This window comes from Peromyscus maniculatus, chromosome 5 (assembly GCF_049852395.1).
Source record: "Peromyscus maniculatus bairdii isolate BWxNUB_F1_BW_parent chromosome 5, HU_Pman_BW_mat_3.1, whole genome shotgun sequence".
In the NCBI taxonomy this organism is placed as follows: domain Eukaryota; kingdom Metazoa; phylum Chordata; class Mammalia; order Rodentia; family Cricetidae; genus Peromyscus; species Peromyscus maniculatus.
Window position 1 is genome coordinate 43,427,120 of NC_134856.1, and position 18,287 is coordinate 43,445,406.

The 18,287-nt window shown below is 42.9% G+C and overlaps 1 protein-coding gene across 3 annotated transcripts in view; it reads left to right on the forward strand.

The window, feature by feature from the left end:
• Nucleotides 1-18,287, forward strand: part of Hydin (HYDIN axonemal central pair apparatus protein) — a 358,418-nt gene that overhangs the window by 86,786 nt on the left and 253,345 nt on the right. For all 3 annotated transcript variants that reach the window (XM_042277692.2, XM_015992939.3, XM_076571514.1), the window contains exons 8-9: nucleotides 5,356-5,557; nucleotides 13,822-14,005. In XM_042277692.2, the coding sequence (XP_042133626.1) occupies nucleotides 5,356-5,557; nucleotides 13,822-14,005 (386 nt within the window). The remainder of the gene's footprint in view (nucleotides 1-5,355; nucleotides 5,558-13,821; nucleotides 14,006-18,287) is intronic.

The following is an 18,287-nucleotide window of genomic DNA, read 5'->3' on the forward strand; positions in this document are numbered from 1 at the left end:
ATATATTTTTTCTTGTATTAGTTATAAGCTTTTTTTAAATTTTAGACAAAAAAGGGGAAATGTGGTGGTATTGTGTTCCCCAAAATATTGTGTACCCTAATAAATTTATCTGGGGTCAGAGAACAGACAGCCACTAGATACAAAGGCTAGAAAATGGTGGCACTCATACTTTTAATCCTAGCATTCCAGAAGTAGAAATCCCTCTGGATCTCTGTGAGTTCAAGACCACATTGGAAACAGCCAAGCATGGTGACAGACGCCTTTAATCCCAGAAAGCAAGCCTTTAATCCCAGGGAGTGGTGGTAGAAAGCAGAAAGGTATATAAGGCATGAGGAGCAGAAACTAGAAGCATTTGGCTGGTTAAGCGTTTGGCCTGGTTAAGCATTTGGCTAGTTAAGCATTCAGGCTTTCGAGCAGCAGTTCAGCTGAGACCCATTCTGGATGAGGACTCAGAGGCCTCCAGTCTGAGGAAGCAAGACCAGCTGAGGATTTAGCAAGGTGAGATAGCTGTGGCTTGTTCTGGCTCTCTGATCTTCCAGTGTTCACCCCAATAACTGGCCACAGGTTTGATTTTATTAATAAGAACTGTTAAGATTCATGCTACATTCCTGGTGTTCTTTTTCTCCTTAAATGGTACATTTGTATTTCTTCTGCCCCACTTGCTCTTTTAATTGAAGACCTGAATAGGAATGATTACTAATAACCACGTGGCAGAGTCAATATTAAGCTGTCTTGAAATCTCCTCTGCCAACAATAGATAACAGATAGGATTCATGAACCTAAATATAGGTGTAAATGGAGGCTTTTCTCTGTCCCACCCCATCCTGCAGCTATTTCCAAATAACCACTCAGAGGCTTATATTAATTATAAATGCTTGGCTGTTAGCTCAGGCTTATTACTAATTAGCTCTTATAACTTAACCCACTTCTATTAATCTATGTACTGTCCCAAGGCTCCTAGCCTTTGCCTCTATCCCATTTTTGTATGTCTAACTCATTTTCCATCTGGCTCGCTACTCTCCTGACTCCGCTCTTCTTCATCCCCTCTTTAGTTTGGTTTTTCTGCCTAACCTTATCCTGCCTAGCTATTGGCCAAAACAGCTTTATTATCAACCAATGAGAGCAACACATATTCGCAGCATACAGAAGGACCATCCCACAGCATATAGATCAATCAAAGATGCTCAAAATGAGACACAGAAAAAAATACAGCAGTATTTGAGAAAAATAACAAAGCAAAACCACACAGGGCATAGTAAAAGATCAGCATGTATAAAACTAGAGCCTCAGAAGTAGAGAAGGTGAATGAAAATTTTTAAAGTGTTTTAAGATATATTGTCTAAGGATTTTTTTTTAAAAATTACTCAGTTATATTCATCCATGTATTCATGAAGCTCAGCACATCTTTCATACAAAGAAAGAAAACCAAATGTGGGCATACTATTGTTTAAAAGCAAAGAGATCATTATAAAAGAATCCAGGGGGGGAAAAGTAGAAAAAAAGACAGTTGGCCTTAAGAGGAATGCTCACAACCCTGGTGGCAAACTCTTTAACTGATGCTAGGGAAGCTAGAAGATGCAGAATGGCATCATTAAAGCACTGAAGGAAAACAGGGTTAAACTGAAGGGGTATTTTAGCTTTCCAGTGTCCTTGAAAAGTCAAAACAAAATAATGACATTTTCAGACAAAAATTAAAAAACTGAAAAAATTCTATAGACTCCTTGGTTGTCAAATTTCCCGCGTTGTCAGGCTGAAGATAGCATTCCATAGTCTTTTAGTCTCCACTGTTTCAGTTAATGCATCAGCTATAATTCTATCTGTGGGTCCATTGAAAACAATGTCTTGTCTCTTTCTGCTTTCAGGATTTTGCCTTTGATTCCCTCTGTTTCACTGTTATTTATGTAGGTATACATTTTCTTCAGTCTACCCCACTTGAATTCCCTGGGTTTTTTTGAGCTATGAACTGATGTCTTTAATTCCAGAAAATTCTTAGCCATCATCTCTTGAAGTATCATCTTGACTAGACATAAACATTGCTATCATGAGGTCCTCATGAGACCCCTATATTCGTGTTATTTCCTCATGCTACCTTTTATGTTTTATGAACCATTTTTCATTTCACTAATTTCTTTGATTAAAAACTAAAATTCTCTTACTATAGATATCTCTTAAAGTTTTTTTTTTCTCCTTTGCAGTCTTTTTTTTTTTTTAATTTAGGCCATTTTATTTTATTTTTTCTCTGTAAGTCTAAGAGTTTGACTATTCTCCATGTTTTAGATCCTTTTTCAGTCGCCTATTCTCTGGGTATAGCTTCAAGATCATCCATTGGTTTCTATGAACAAGCTAAATGTAATTGGTGTATGGACTCTATCTGTTGGTACCTGGTATCTTCTGTTTTTCATATGTTCCTAGTTCTAACACATTGAGTTGCAGTTCTTTGTAAGCCATTATATTTGGCTGTGTGCTGTTGGAAAATTTGAAATTTTGGATGTGGATGCCTTCCTATAAAGGAGAATGAGTTGTTTCTTTCCATTATCTCAGGTCAGAATCAGTGAATGACATAAACTCAAAGCTTGAAGTGTTCTGTAAGATGTAGGCAATTTCAGCAAGCTTTCTGGCAGTAAACTAGGGCCAGTCTCCTTCCAGTTCACCATCACCTTGGAGGCATAATTCTTTTAGTACCAGAATTTATAGCAAAGGTCTTCTTTTTATCTTGTCTATTTATTAACTTATATAATAGAACTCAATGTCAACCATAATTAAGAATATGCAAATGAGAAGAACAGTGAGCTTTCACCAATTATTAAATTTCACTCCACAGACTAAAATGGCATGCATGGGGCCTGCATCTGTCTGAACCAGCTCTTCTGCATATATGTTATTGCTGTTAGCTTGGTGTTTTTGTGGGACTCCTAACAATGAGAGTGGGTATATCTCTGACTCTTTTTCCTGCTCTTGGGACCCCTTTCCTCCTATTAGGTTGTTTAGTCCAGACATTATATGAGGGCTTTTGCCTTGTGTTATTGTACCTTTTTTTTAACAAACAAAAAAAAAACTTTATTTAATTTTATGTGCATTGGTGTGAGGGTAACAGATTCCCTGGAACTGGAGTTACAGACAGTTGCGAGCTGCCATGTGGGTGCTAGGAGTTGAACCTGGGTCCTCTGGAAGAGCAAGCAGCCAGTGCTCTTAACCACTGGGCCATATTTCCAGCCTCTTGTTATTGTATTTTGTTTTGTCATGTTTGGTTGTTGTTTCTTGGAGGCCTGCTCTTTTCTGAAGGGAAACAGAGGGAAGTGGATGGGGGGGGAGAAGGGAGATGGAGGGCGTGGGAGGGGTGGAGGGAGGGAAAACTGTGGTTGGGATGTATTGTATGAGAGAAGAATCTATTTTCAATTAAAAAAAAAACTTCCACTCCTTAGAAAGTCTGAAAGTTTTCCTGAAGGATGGCCATGGAAACATTGGCACTTGGCACTTCTTGCCTCTAAACTGCAGGCCTAGGCTTGAGTAGGGGAGAGTGAGACATTTTAGTTTCCTTGTGCATGCTTTTATAGTGCTTACAATTTGATTATCTATCATCAGAACCTGAGTTATTGATCTACTAAGGTGGTTGTTTGGCTCATATGCTGTTTTCTTAGCTAGGGTTTCTATTGTTGTGAAGAGATACCATGATCACAGCAATTCTTATAAAGGAAGATATTTAATTGGGGTGGCTTGCTTACAGGTCAGAGGTTCAGTCCATTATCATGGTAGGACATGGTGGCATGCAGACAGACATGGAGCTAAGAGTTCTACATCTTGCAGGCAGCAGGAAGTGAACTGAGACACTAGGTGGTATCTTGAGCATCTATGAGACCTCAAAGCCCACCTTCACAGTGACACATTTCCTCCAACAAGACCACACCTTCTCCAACAAGGCCATACTTCCTAATAGTGCTACTCCCTTTGGGGGGCATTTTCTTTCTATTGTTAATAAAGAAAAAATGTTTGCTGTAAAATATAGGATGAGTAATTATGCTTTCTGGATTCTAGTTAAAACTTGTACAACATAGATCCATAAATTATACATAGTATTTAAACATATCCTTTCTGTTTTTTAAAATTACTCTGTGTGTGTGTGTGTGTGTGTGTGTGTGTGTGTGTGTGTGTGTGTGTTTCTGCATCTGTGTCTGTGCACTATGTGTATGTCTGATGCCCACAGAGGCCATAAGAAGGGGGTCATATTCCCTAGAACTGGAGCTGGTTGTGCACCACCAGGTGGGTGCTGGGAATCAAACCCGGGTCCTCTGGGAAAGCACCCAGTGATCTTATCTCCTGAGCCATCCCTCCAGGCCCTTTCTCTGTTTTATAATAGAGTGATGTAGTGTTGCAGAGTTGAACAGAATATAATTCTTGAGCTGTGCCTTCTTGAATTCACAGTGACTTCTGTGAATCTGCAGCACTTGAATCTGCCACTGCGCTTTGCTAAGAAAAGATGTTCCTGATATTCCTTTAAAGATTATCTCATGGTGTTTATTTTTGTTTTCTTTCTATGGATATGCTACTCCAGCAGAGCACTGTGTGTGTTGTTTGGCTATGTGATACTGTTCAGTCACTTTCCAATTTCTAACTTAACTGAATCTATTTTCTGAACGCTGTGAGGACCTAAGTCCCATGGTGATATATTTGACTTTAGAACCAGAAACTAGATCATGCTGGAGCTAAAGATCAGGCAGGTGTTTATAATTCTGAAGCTCATGGTTCTCCTGGGTAGTCTGTAAGTCCCAAAAGTATTTATGAAGAAGAAAATCCTCAGATAACCTTCCATAACAGTTCATATTTTATGTAGTTTATATTTCTTAAAATGACTGAAAGAGATAGTTTGATTTCCAGTAACTTCAACAAAGGGCAATAATTAAATCTTCTGATCATGTCTGACTCTGGATTGATGAACTTAGGGAGAATGAAATATGTTTTACATTCCTTAACCTCTTCTTAATTTTTTTGAATCAAGGCTGGAAGGATCACTCTAGAAATAGTCTTGTGTGTGTGTGTGTGTGTGTGTGTGTGTGTGCGCGCGCGCGCGCGCGCGCATGCCTGTGCAGGCCAGAGACCGGTATCAGGTGTCCTCCTCAACCCACCTTATTTTTTGAGACAGGGTCTCACCTTTGGCTAGACTGGCTGGCCAGTGAACCTCAGGAATCCATCTGTCTCCTCTTGTCCGGCACCGGGGTTCTGGGCATATGCTTGGCTTTTTGTGGGGGTTCTGTATTGAACTCAGGCCTTCATGCTTGCATGGAGAGTACTTTATCAAGTGAGCCAGCTCTCTATCCTAGAATAAATCTTAACGTGTGTTTCTACCTTGTTCATTCCTAGGTGAAATGGTATTTGTAGGTCTCTATGGAGCTGCCATAGATGTGAATATAAGACTGGACAAGAATTCCGTGATCATGGAGAAGACCTACATATCTCTGGCCAACCAACGGACGATAACCATTCATAATCGCTCTAATATCATTGCCCATTTCCAGTGGAAGATATTTGCTACCCAAGAAGAGGAGGACAGAGAAAAATACAGGTTTGTAACAGAAACCAACTCTATGCAGCAGTGCAGGGGTGCAGTGGGGTCAATCCAGGTGAAGTAGGGGGAGGGACAGGAAGCCCTGTTTTTTATAGTAAATTCTTAACCACCACAAGGTCCAACCTTGAGAAACTGGCTCCAGTGTGGGGTGCTCTTTGGGAGCTTTGTAACATCAAATGCTCAGTTAAACTTAACCTGGTTATAGTGTAGCAATAACTAAGATTTAATTAATCAAAAAATATGCCATTCTTTCCTGTTTTTTAAGCACTAATCTACATGTGTGTGTTACTTTTCAAAGCCTTGACCAAATTTATCAGTTCTTACAGGGAGTCCCCAAAATAATCCTTTTTGAACTGGCATCAATGTCACTTTTTTCTTTTCCTTTATTTTTCCCTTTGTGAAAAGAAGTTTCCAGAAAATAGGAAGAATGAAGGAAAAGAAGGGTTTAGATGTAATGATTTTCATATTCTTGGCTTTCACAACACTGCCTAGTCTGCATGTAATTTAATAAATGATTTCTTAGTGGGCTCTTTAATAGTCTGCTTTAGAAAAAAATGATAATTCAAATAGCAGCAGAGATTAGACAAATGTAAAACCAGCTGACTTTAGCTCCCTGCCTCGTGGTTATGTTCTGGATGTTTCTTTGGATGACCCCATCCTTGCCTGTCTGAAGCTGAGTTCGCTTTCTCTCCTTCGGGTCCCTCTGAATTAACACTCTGGCTGCTTTCATTGCATTTACTTCGGTCTCTGCCTCTCCATTTCCATGAAGGATTAGCCCCGGGAAGCGGCAGGCTTTGTTTAAACCCGAGTCAGTGTGGAATAAAAATAAAAGTCTTGGGTCCCTGGGGAGCAGGCAGAAGTCCCCTGGTGCACTGTCCCTAATTGAATCAGAAGGATCCAGGACAATGATGGGACACAGTGGGCAGAAGCTCAGCCGTCCAGGCAATGAGCTTTAATCACAGGGTCACCCCTGTGCAAAGAAAAGCCTTTCCTGACTACAGACGTCACTGGACCTCAGGGTTTAGAAATGCCAATGATGTGCTTTTCTTCCTTAATTATTAATATTATGTAACTGTATGAAACATAGAATGCCCGTGATGTGCTTTTTTCCTTTAATTATTAATATTATATAACTGTATGAAACATGTGTACAGTTAATAAATGCTAACAGAAATGGGAAATTTTTAAAAGGAAATGCAGCATGTAAACATGCAGGGGGAGCAGCCTCTCCCTCGCCCCATTTGCCCTGACTCTGCAGCTGAAGGTGTGTGCTGAGCAGGCAGTGGACAGGCCCAAGCACATGTAAAGCTGGAGTCAGTGGGGACAGAGGAGGTGAAAGGAGAGTTCCAGCAGCCCAGCTGCCCTCCTGGGAGAGCCTTTCAGAGAGGAGGAGAGAACGCAGCTTTAATTTCAACTGTTTCTCCACATGCTGCCTGTGGTTATAGCACGGCACTAGTACCAGGCCAGTGTCCAAAAAGTATCTAGAAGTTAATTTTAACAGTTAAAGTTAAAAAGAAAAGAGAAAGGGAGGGAGGGAGGAAGGGAGGGAGGGAGGGAGGGAGGAAACAGCAGGTGTGGAAGGTGCCAGACCATCCAGAATAGACCTTCAGACACAAGTTCTGTCTCCACCTCGCTTCCCCTGACACTCACAGACTTAGCTTATCAATATTGTTTTTTGTTTGTTTGTTTGTTTACCTGTTTTATTTGTTTGGCTGGTTGGATTTTTGTTGTTTTGTTTTGACACTAGACCTTATGTATCCCAGGCTGGCCTCAAACTCACTGAGTAGTCAGGGATGACCTAGAATTCCTAATCCTCCTGCCTCTTAGAAGGGTTTACAGGTATATACTACTTTGCCTGGTCTTATCAAGTACTGATATTCAACTCAGGGCTTTGTACATGCTTGGAAGCACTCTAACAACTGAGCTATATTCCTGGCCCTGTGTGTGTGTGTGTGTGTGTGTGTGTGTGTGTGTGTGTGTGTGTGTTTGTGTGTATGTGTATGTCTGTGCATGCGTGTGCATGTACACAAGCTTGCATATGTGTGTGCATGAGTGTGTGTGTGCATATGTGCATGTGTGTGTGTGCATACACGCTCACACTTGAGTGTGTACATGCACATGTAGACATCAGAGGTTGATGTTGGTCAACTTTCCCAGTCACTCTATACCTTATTTTTTGAAATGGGGTCTTTCATGGAACCTGGAGCACTTGGACTTGGCTGGACTGGCCAGTAGTCCCCAGGGATTCTCCCATTTACACACTCCCAGTGCTGAGATTATCACATGTATCCTGTGCCCAGCTTTATATGAGTTCTGAGGAAATGAGCACCAGATCTCATGTTTCCCTGACAGCGCTTTATCAACTGAGCCATCTCCCCAGCCCCAATCCCTCTTTTCACTGTGTCTATTGTATAAAGTAAGTTTTCTTAGACACTTCCATTTCCGATGTGTACATAGTGAACTATGATCGTATTCACCCTCTACTGAGCTTATGTTTTCCTGTTCTCTCTTTTCCACATCCCAGTGGTCCCCATTCTGGTTTCATGCCTTTTATTTTCCTTTGCCCAGCTTCCGCATATAAGAGAAAATGTGCAATACTTGCATTTGTGGGGCTGATATATTTCACTTAATGTGATGCTCTCCATCCAGCTGTGTTCCTGCAGATGTCGTAATTGCATTCTTCTTTTATGACTGGATGAGGCTTTACTATGCAATAATACCACTTTTACTCATCCATATTGTCTGTCTATACCACTTCTAGGTATATGGCTAGGAGAATCAGTTAGCTCTCCATAGTGATATCTGCATATCACAGTTATCACAGCCCTGTTCACAGGGTCATTTAGGGTCATGCCCAGTTTTTAAACCACGAACTTGAAAAGCGGCTTTAGATCTCTAACTAGGATTATCTTCACTTTCTCTTTGGGTGACATATATCAATGGAACTTGTGTGTCCCTCAGATAGACTGATTTATCTAAGCAAAGAGTCTACTGACTGCTGCCTGGCCTTCTTTCCCTCCTCTAAGCAAGTCACATCATGGCTGATCTTTAACTTGACCAACAGTGGGCTCTTCTCCCTTTCTTGTTCTTTGATGCATTCCCAAGCATGCCTCAACTTTCATAAGATTATTTTCACCTTGGGCTCTTGTCTCTGAAATAACTGCCAGCTATTCTCTCCAAAACAAGGCTCTGTGTGCCTCACTAACCAGTGAGTGTGGATGGTGGTACATAGGACAATGGTTGTGGTCCCCTCTTTTGCACATTCTCAGGTTGTGCCCCAGGCCACACATGAGCAGCATACAGAGCAGAGGTCTGCCCATGCCCCCCCCCCCAAACAGTTGCAAGGTCATTAACCAGCAGGACAATGTCTCTCTTGTGTTCTCTAGCAAGGCCCATGCAGTTGTCCCTGACCCGGTCTTTTGTATATGTGATGCTCTTGCTCCTGATGAGGACAGCACCTTCTTGCTTAGTTACCCTCCCTCCACCAGCATCTCTAGTTTAAACTGCAGAGAGAAGGGTTGATCTTGGTCCTGAGCTTGGCATAGAGAAAACCTGTCTTTGGACAGAGACACATTTCCAGGGATTAAAATGTCCCCTTTCAACATCCCAAAGACCTAAGATAGAGCGTTAATGTGAATTCACAAAATGAAACTCCAGTGTCTATTTGCAAAGAGGCTTCCATCTCATCCCGAGGCATTTATCTACAAGTACTGAAACTTGGCCTCAACTCCTGTTCCATCCATCATGGTATCTTGCCCACAAAATCTTGGTGAGCCAAGACATGGCTGTCTCTTTTCCCAGTGGAGGAATTTCAGCCCCTACCTTTTCTGTTCTGGGAAGGGTGATCTTCCTCTCCACCGGTCTTACAGTGTTAGAACCTTGGGACATGTATCCGGGCATAGAAACATGGGGCTATTCCCAGGCTTCAGGTTCTGGCCATGAAGATGTCCTTCCTCTAGGAAGAAGTTCTGAGCTTTCAAAACAAACAAAAAAAACACCTTCAGAATCTGACATTAAGGACCCTTTTAAGAAATTACCTTTTTGTTCTATTTCTTGATGTTTCTCTGGAGCTAGAAAAGACATTAATCTCTTCAGAAAGAACTGCATCCTTCCTGCCTGCCTTCCTCAGCCGTGTTTGGCTGGATTCACTCTGCCAGAGTCTTTCAGACATATTCTCCTCACGTTCCCTGTATTGAGACTCAGTGTGGGCTTTTACGGATTTTTGCTCCCAATATCTCCAGCAGGGTCACAGTCATTGTTTCAAGAGCAGGTGGCTGTAATTCTACATTTGCTTAAGACCTCACAGCATCCTCAGTGGACAACCTACACTGTGGTTAGCATGGATTTATTTCACGGCATTCAGGTGTACAAAATGATATATCTCTCTGGTTAATTCAAACTTAATTGATATTTGAGCCTGCCACCTGGGTTACTGTAATAAGTTTGATTTCGGTTATGTTTGGGGGCTCCTTCCCCAGTGTCTTAAAAAAAAAAAAAAAACAACTCTGAAGATTTAAATGGCACCTGGTAAACAGGCCAGGAGCCCCTAGACCCGCATTTATCACAGGGCCCCTCACTGTCTAGGGTCACACAGTCCATTTGAAGGTGATGGCCCCGTTGGCTCCATTTACATTTTCCTGTGTTAGGCAGACCTGGGAGTGTTTCTTCTACCTCTGAAGGCCATGACACTTACTTTTTAGTCTCTTCAACACCCATTTACCAACTCTGTCAGTCACGCGTCTCACTGCGACAGAATACCTGACTCGGAGAGCAAGAGTCTCCTTTGGCTCACAAGTCGGGGGACAGCCCATCATGACAGGGAAATCATGGAAGCAGAAGTGGGAGGCAGCTGGTCACTTTGCATCCACAGTCAGGAGGTAAATAGTGACTAATTCTTGTGTTCATCTCACTTTCTCCTTGGACTGGTGCCACCCACAGCGAGGGTGAGTATTCCTTCCCAATTAAGCCAATCTAGATAATCCCTCCCAGACATACTCAAAAGGGTCATGTCCTGGGGATTTCTACATCTCGTCAAGTTGGCACTGTTTATCATTACACTACCTTTTATGGGATGCTGCAAGGGCTGGTCTCTACTTACTGTCTGAAGGCCACGGGTTAGTAGCCACCAGATCATCTGTAAAGCGGGTAAAATTCTATACTTACTGAAAAAACAAGGATGGCCTGTTTTAAAATGCTTCCTTATGAGACGTCTCCTCATCTATAAAACTGAGGCACCTCTGAGGCAAGAAACTATTATCAACAAGTCAAGATGGTGAAGCCATGCACAGCTGAGTAGCACCCTGTAGGCATCAGTGTCTCTCGGGGTTGTTGCACCTGTCCCCTGCAGACTCTCATCTACATTTCCAGTTCTTCCTCAAGGACAGAGAGAAGGACATCTGGGCTCTCCCTTCCCTCCTTCTGCCTGGGACTGGCTGCCACTAATCCAGGGTCCATAGAAAAGGAGAAGCATATGGGAATTGTTGTTTCATTTTCTAGTGGAAGAGTTGAGTTCATTGTAACCTTCTAATCATCATCGTCATCCTCACAGACACAAGACATTGTATTTATTCTCTTCTGTCCCATACCCATTCCTATAAACTAACTCTCTGGGAGACACCATTCTAATATGTTAATGTATGTCTTTTTATGTGCACCTACTCTCATGAAATATATATTGTTTCAGAAATAGGTATTTTCTTCTTTTTTCTTTTTAAACTAGGCTCTGTGTTTTAAGGCCCTTCCTGGTACTGTGTGTATCTAACTCACTGCTCTGGCTGCTGCAAGATGCCCTGTTACACCCCACCCTTTCCCCACGCCTCTGCAGCGATGGAACCCTGGGCTCCCTCGTGCTGTGTTACACCCCATCCTTTCCCCACGCCTCTGCAGCGATGGAACCCAGGGCTCCCTCGTGCTGTGTTACACCCCATCCTTTCCCCATGCCTCTGCGGTGATGGGACCCTGGGCTCCTTCATTCCGTCTTACACTCCATCCTTTCCCCACGCCTCTTCAGTGATGGGACCCTGGGCTCCCTCGTGCTGTGTTAGCATCTCAGGCTACCATGAAAAAGTCTACAGTGCTCAATCTGAGAACTGATTCTCACTGAATTTTTTACTCGACTTGTTTTCTAATTTAAGTGAAACATGTTGTGGATGTACAGTTTTTTTTTTAAATTGCATCTCTGATTAAGATAAAATCAGTTCTAATCATATGACCCAAAGAAAAATCTAAGAAATAATTTAGTATCTGTAAATTTATTCCTTTGCAAATGAGTATTTTTTGTTTACTTTTTTAAAATTAAAAAAAATGGAGTTTCTCTATATAGAATATTTCATAACTTGATTTTTTTTTTTAATCTTCAAAAAACCATGCAAAGTGGACTGGAGAGATGTCAGTGTGGTTAAGTGCACTCACTGGTCTTTCAGAGGACCAGGGTCTAGTTCCCAGCATCCACATGGCGGCTCACTGCTATCTATAACTCTAGATCCAGAGTATCTAAAACCCTTACATATAATTTACCCACTTTTCTTCCCCATGCTTCAAAGGTCAATATAACTGTATCTGTATTTTCATCTATGGTTGTTTTAGAATTTCCTACTGCAAGTAGAGTTTCTTGTTTCAAACTTTATTAGTTACTTTCTATTGCTGAAATAAAACACTACAAACAAGGCAACTTATTAAAGTTTTAACCGGCCTACAGTTCCAGAGGGTTAGAGTTCATGATAGTGGAGGGAAGGTGTGGAGGCAGGAGAGCTCACATCTCAAACTGCAAGCAGGAGGCAGAGAGCACACTGGAAATGACATGAGTCTTTTGAAACCTCAAAGCCTGCCCCCAGTGACACACCTCCTCCAACACAGCCACACCTCCTAGTCCTTCCCAAACAGCTTCACCAACAAGGGACCAAGCATTCAAACGTGAGCCTATGGGGGGCATTCTCGTCCACACCACCACACAGATGGTGTGTGATTTGTAAGCCTTTCAGAGAGTTGTCAACTAGCAAAATAAAGAAGAACTGGGTTCCTTTCTTTCCGAGCCGATATGGCCGGTGGCATGGGAGGACTGGTTACCTTGGATACTGCTTCCCACCTAGCAGTGCAAGGGAAGCATAGGCTGCTTTCTTGCTTGGATCCAGAATACACCGGACCCATTTGTTTGATTTCCTTGTGTTATATAGCCAAAGGGCTCGGAACACTGAAGTTATTTAAAAGACCCATTGACAAAATGCAGCCTCTGGTTTGTATGAGACAGGAACTCGGTGACCTCAGGGGTCCACTCAGCACTCACTTGCTACATATGCGCGGTCACCAGGGTCACAACAGTACAGTGCTGGGAACAGGAGCAAGTGTGTGTGTGTGTGTGTGTGTGTGTGTGTGTGTGTGTGTGTGTGTGTGTGTAATGGAGTGGAGGGAGTGCAGGCCAGTCTGCAGAGTCCAGGTGAAAGGTCACTCAGAAAGGTGAGGGTAGGGAGGAGAGGGTTGGAAGAGGCTGTCCTCTCACTGACCATGGCAGAAAGTGAGAACTAGAGAGCGAGTGAAGGAGCATCTTTGGGTGTGGCTCAAGCATCTTACAAGCTTGGCATCTTAGAGATGCGAATGTGTGACAGATGGCACTGATGGAGCGCCCGCTCTGTGCCGGGAATGGAACCAGGGCCTGGGTCACCTTTAAACCCCGTTTCTTAGGTTAGGAACTCTGCTCCCATCATCTCTGTGTTTTTTTAGGGAACAAGCACTGAGGCTTAGAGGAACTGGGAAGCTCCCAGAAGTCTCAGAGCTAGGAAATAGATCGTAAAATCAGTGTCTAAACCCAGCCCTCGCCAGCTCCTACATTCTATTCCCTAGATATCGAATAGCTGGGAAAGAATTAAAGCGAGGCAAGCTTAACAGGAACAAAATCATCCTTGCAATGTGAGAGGCAGAGCAGATGTTAAATAATTTAAAAATAAGCATGGAAAACACAATCACCTAAAAGGAAATATTTGTCCAGATACATGCTGTCTCAGAAGTAAACAGAAGGGATTTGGGTAGGGAAAGAAATCCCAGAGGACTTCTGGAAGGAGGTGACAAAAGATCACTAAACTTGGTCCCCACAAGTTCTGAGAAGGCAAAACAAGGTCACCTACTCATGCATTGCAGACTCAGGGCAAGGAAGGACCACCCCAGGAGATGTGAGGATATTCCCAGGAGAGGAGACTGGAGGTGAGCACTTGTACACAATTCTTCATGGGAGTCCCATGGTGACCTTTACATTTCCTCATTTTCTTTAGGGTCTGTGATGATCTGAGCAAGGAGGAAAAGCTTGAAACCGACATGTTTCTTGAAGAGTGCATCTTGGATCCTTCTCTCCGAGAACGCCTTTCAATTCTCTCTCGCACCTTCGAGAACCAGAGGAAGCTGGTTCTAGGAGACAGCATGCTCTTTCTGAATCACATTTTCACCATCGAGCCCCTGGTGAGCACCTGAGTGAAACCCGACTATTTAGTGAACACCAGTGGGGATGCCGGGCTGCTTCCGCTAGGTTCTCCATTCTGGGCCTGACAAGCCCTGAGAAACAGGGCCATGATTGGCATGAGACACTGTGTGAAGAGCGATGGCAAGAATGCCAGCAGGTCACACTTCCTATGCACCTGTCACGGCGGTCCCCGCTTCCTACGGACTGCCAGGACGTGTCATTTGTGTATAAATCACCTGACAACAACTCTGAAAGACATCATTAAAGCCCCAATATAAAAATAAGGAAATGAGCCCTTAAGTCTCATAGCTTGCTTAAGGCCAAACAGCTGGTGTCCATAGTTGGGAATTTAGCCCAGAGTAGTCTGACTATAGAGCAGGACTTCTCAACCTCAGCACCATTGATGTTGTAGATGTATAATTCTTTGTCTTGTGTGAAAATGCTTGTTTTCACCCACTAGAGGCCCCTGTGACCAGCATAACTCTCTTTAGTCACTGCTAGATGTCCCCATGCAGACAAAATCACCCAGGATTGAAAATGACTTTGTCCACAATCTACTCAGTATAAACAGTTCTTGGTTATATGGTCTGTACTAGGCACTGTGTGCACCAGGCACCCATGAACAGAGCAGATCCAGTCCTTGATTTTACAGGTTATCTAGTGCCAGCTACAGTGGACTGATTCTATAGACCAAACTTGGTACCACTCTGCCCTACTGCCTCAACACAGAAGCAGTGGACCTGGAGAGGTGGTTAAGAGCACATACAATTTTTCAAAGGACCCAGATTTGTTCCCAACTAGCTGTGACTCCAGTCTCAGGAGATTCTATTCCCTCTTCTGGCCTCACAGGCATCTGTATGCACATGTACATATATATATATAATAGCATACACATACATACCATAGAGAAAAATAGTCAATCTTTTTGAGAAGGAAGTTTCTAGCAGCTGTGTGTGTGTGTGTCTGTGTGTCTGTGTGTGTGGTGTATATAGTGTGCCTCATGTATATGTAAGTGTGCACCTCATGCATGTGCACGTAGATGCCAGAGGGGGACATTATTAGGTGTCTTTCTCTATTGCTTTCTACTTTATTCCCTTAAGACAGGTTGCTCACCAAACCTGACACTCACTGCTTCAGCTGGACCAGCTGTCTAGTGAGCTGCCAAGACCCACAAGTCTCTGCTCCCCAGTGCTGGGATTACAGGCACGCCTGGTCATATCTGGCTTTCTTATATGGGTCCTAGGGATTTGAACTGAGATTTTCATGTTTGACTAGCATACACTCTTACCCACTGATCCATCCCCCAGCTACTCTACCAGCTTTTCAATCTGGTGTGTGCTGTGTAGTAAGCTACCTCCTTCTTGCTCATTATATCCCACTTAACATGAATAGAACAGTTTAAGGAGAGCAACAGGAGTTGAGGAAGTCCAAAGCTCAATTTAATTGCCTCACTGTTGCTGTTTAAGCCAAATGGAGAAGAAACTTGTAGGAAGTTGTAGACGAAATTCTAAACAGTCTTAGTAAATTTAAGAAACACAGAGCCAAATACAGGGGTAACAGCTGAAGAGATCAGAGAATTAGCGAAGGGCCACTGACTACCCTTTAATTTACCACCACGCTGTAGTTTCCCATACGAGAGAGCTTCTTCCTGCCTAACCTGCGCTTTTATTGCTTTCCTGTTCTGCCTTCTCATTGGCTCTAAGCCCAGCCACATGACTTCCTCGTCACTGCCTGTCTATACAGACCTCCAGGTCTCTATGGTTGGTACTAGGATTAAAGGCTTGTGTCACCACTTAGAGACTCTGCCTGCCATGTGATCGGATTAAGGGCATGTGCTACCACCGCCTGACTTCTGTTCCTGGCTCGCTATGACCTCTGATCTCCAGGCAAACTTTATTTATTAACTTACAAATAAAATCACATTTCAGCACAATTAAAATATCACCACAGGAAGTGTCACTGTCCTTGCATCTGTGTTCCCATGGCTGAATAAGTTTGACAAACAACAGGCTCCATATATGCTGTGAGTCTCCAAGTCAGGGCTTTCTCCTTGGACGCATCCTCTGGGTGGATGTTTCGTGTGACCTATTGTGTGTCACTGGAAACAGGAAGAATGGTACCCTAGGTCAGAGTAAGGTCATCGTCACAGTCTAGAAGTTAAAGAGAGCTTCTTGAAAGAAACCTAGAGTGGGTCTTGCAGGGCAGGACTTTGAGAGAACAAAATTGTGAGTGTTCATGGAATGGTTCATCCAAGGTCCCAAGAGCCAGTCAGTTCGATGGCAGTAAAAAGCTGAGTGGAAAATAAAGTTGGAGATGAGGTTGAGGCTGAGCTTTCTGTCATTTCAGAAAATTCTCCAAGGCACAGAACAACAAAGGAGTCTCCAGATGTTGTGGGGATAAGGCCAGCAAGAGGTTATGTCAGGATGAGACCCGAAATTAAAAATAGGTAAAGTTTGAAGACAGGGGAAAGGAATGGATTGCTGGAGTGAGCAGGCAAGTGGCTGAGCTGAGCCAAAAACAAGCAGACAGTCGAGGCGATTTCAGACACACTAAGGTCCTCAGGGTCCAGTGTTCTTCCCGGCTAGCAGTGAGAGCCAGGATGATCACTGCTCAGCTTGCTTCTTATTAATTTCTAAGAGTGGATGGCAGTAGGATCAGAAATGTGTGGTTGGCAGGAGTTGGGTGCAGCCCATGGGTAAGTCCTATCCATTCCCAAGTCAGAGTAGGAACACTAAAATGACCTCAGATCTCCTCCTGGGCTTCCTCACCTAAGCCAGAGCTGGAGGTGTGTGTTAAATCATGGCCTTTGATTTGCTTTTGAATCCTGGTGAGCCTCTGAGTTGGCATTCCCATCACAGGGCATCTTCTTGCCGTTGGGAAGCAAACCATTTCCTTTAATAACACACAGACATGTACTTTTAAAGTAAATAAGCCAATTTATATTATATAGAAAATAATACCATAATGAAACTCTGAAAAACTCATTTCCAGTTTAAGTGGTCTTTGTGGACTCCATGATGCCTTTTGCTTTTTCCATACACTGTTTGGTTTTCTTCTGGTCATGGTTTTCACTACCGGGCTCTTGACAATTTTTTTTTTAAACAAATGAGCATGAAGGCATGGAATCCTGCCAGGGTCTTCCTCCAGTAATTCTGATGAGACAGCAGCTCTCAGTGTCAGGCATAGTAGATTTTTTGTTTTTACAATTATTAACACATACTAATTGTACATACTAATGGATTTCACTATGATGTGACCATCCATCATGCTTCAGTTATATCTACCCTCCTAACTTCCCTCTCGCCCTCTTGCCTCCCTCTTCCCTGGTCCCCTTACCTTCCCTAGTAGTTTCTAGTACTTCGAGGTCACCTTTTGGCTTATCCTACCTTGTATGTGTGAGGGAAAGCATGTGGTTACTTGTCTTTCTGACTTATTTCACTTAACATGGTGACCTCTACTTCTATCCATCTTCCTACAAATGACATGATTTTATTGTTCTTTATGGATGAACCATACTCCATTGTGTGTATAGACCACATTTTCTTTATGTGTCCATCTGTGGATGGGTATCTAGGCTGATTCCACAGCTTGGTTATTGTGATTAGTGTTTAACAAACGTGGGTATGCAGGCTTCTTTTATGTGTGCTGACCTCCTTTCCTTTGGGTAATGGCATATACGGGTATATGGTAGTTCTCTTTTTATATTTTTAAGTATGGTCCATATTGTTGTCTATCTATAGTAGTTATATTCATTTACGTTCTCAAGGTAAATTTTTGATTGATCTTAAATCTTCTGCTTGAAGATCTGATCATTCTATAAAATACAGATTGTGTTCATGTCATGTAATTCTACCTTTAAATTACTTTTGAAGCTATTTTGTGAGAAAATCCTGCCATTTCTGTAGCTTCATAGCACACGAGTTTCTTCCTGTACAGAGCCTGGCTTTCTCAGACAGGTGAATGAGCTACAGTAATCTCAGCTGAGAGCTGTGGGAGAATTCACAGAAGAGACTGGAACCAGACATTGGAGAAAGGCTATGGTTTAAGTGAATGGGGAGGGAGTGTTCCCAGTTAAAGAAATCATGGAGGCCATGCGGAAAGGAAGCGCTCTGTTCCCAGCAGGATGAAGAGCAGCAAGCAGAACAGTTTCTGCTTTAGAAGCTGAGTTGTGGGGAGGGTGGCCTATCATGTTCAGCCTATAGCTCCCTGTCTCCCGATGTGCTTTTCTGGAGACACTGGATCTAAGAGACGGTGTTGTGTATTCTTTGCAAAATCAGTTTG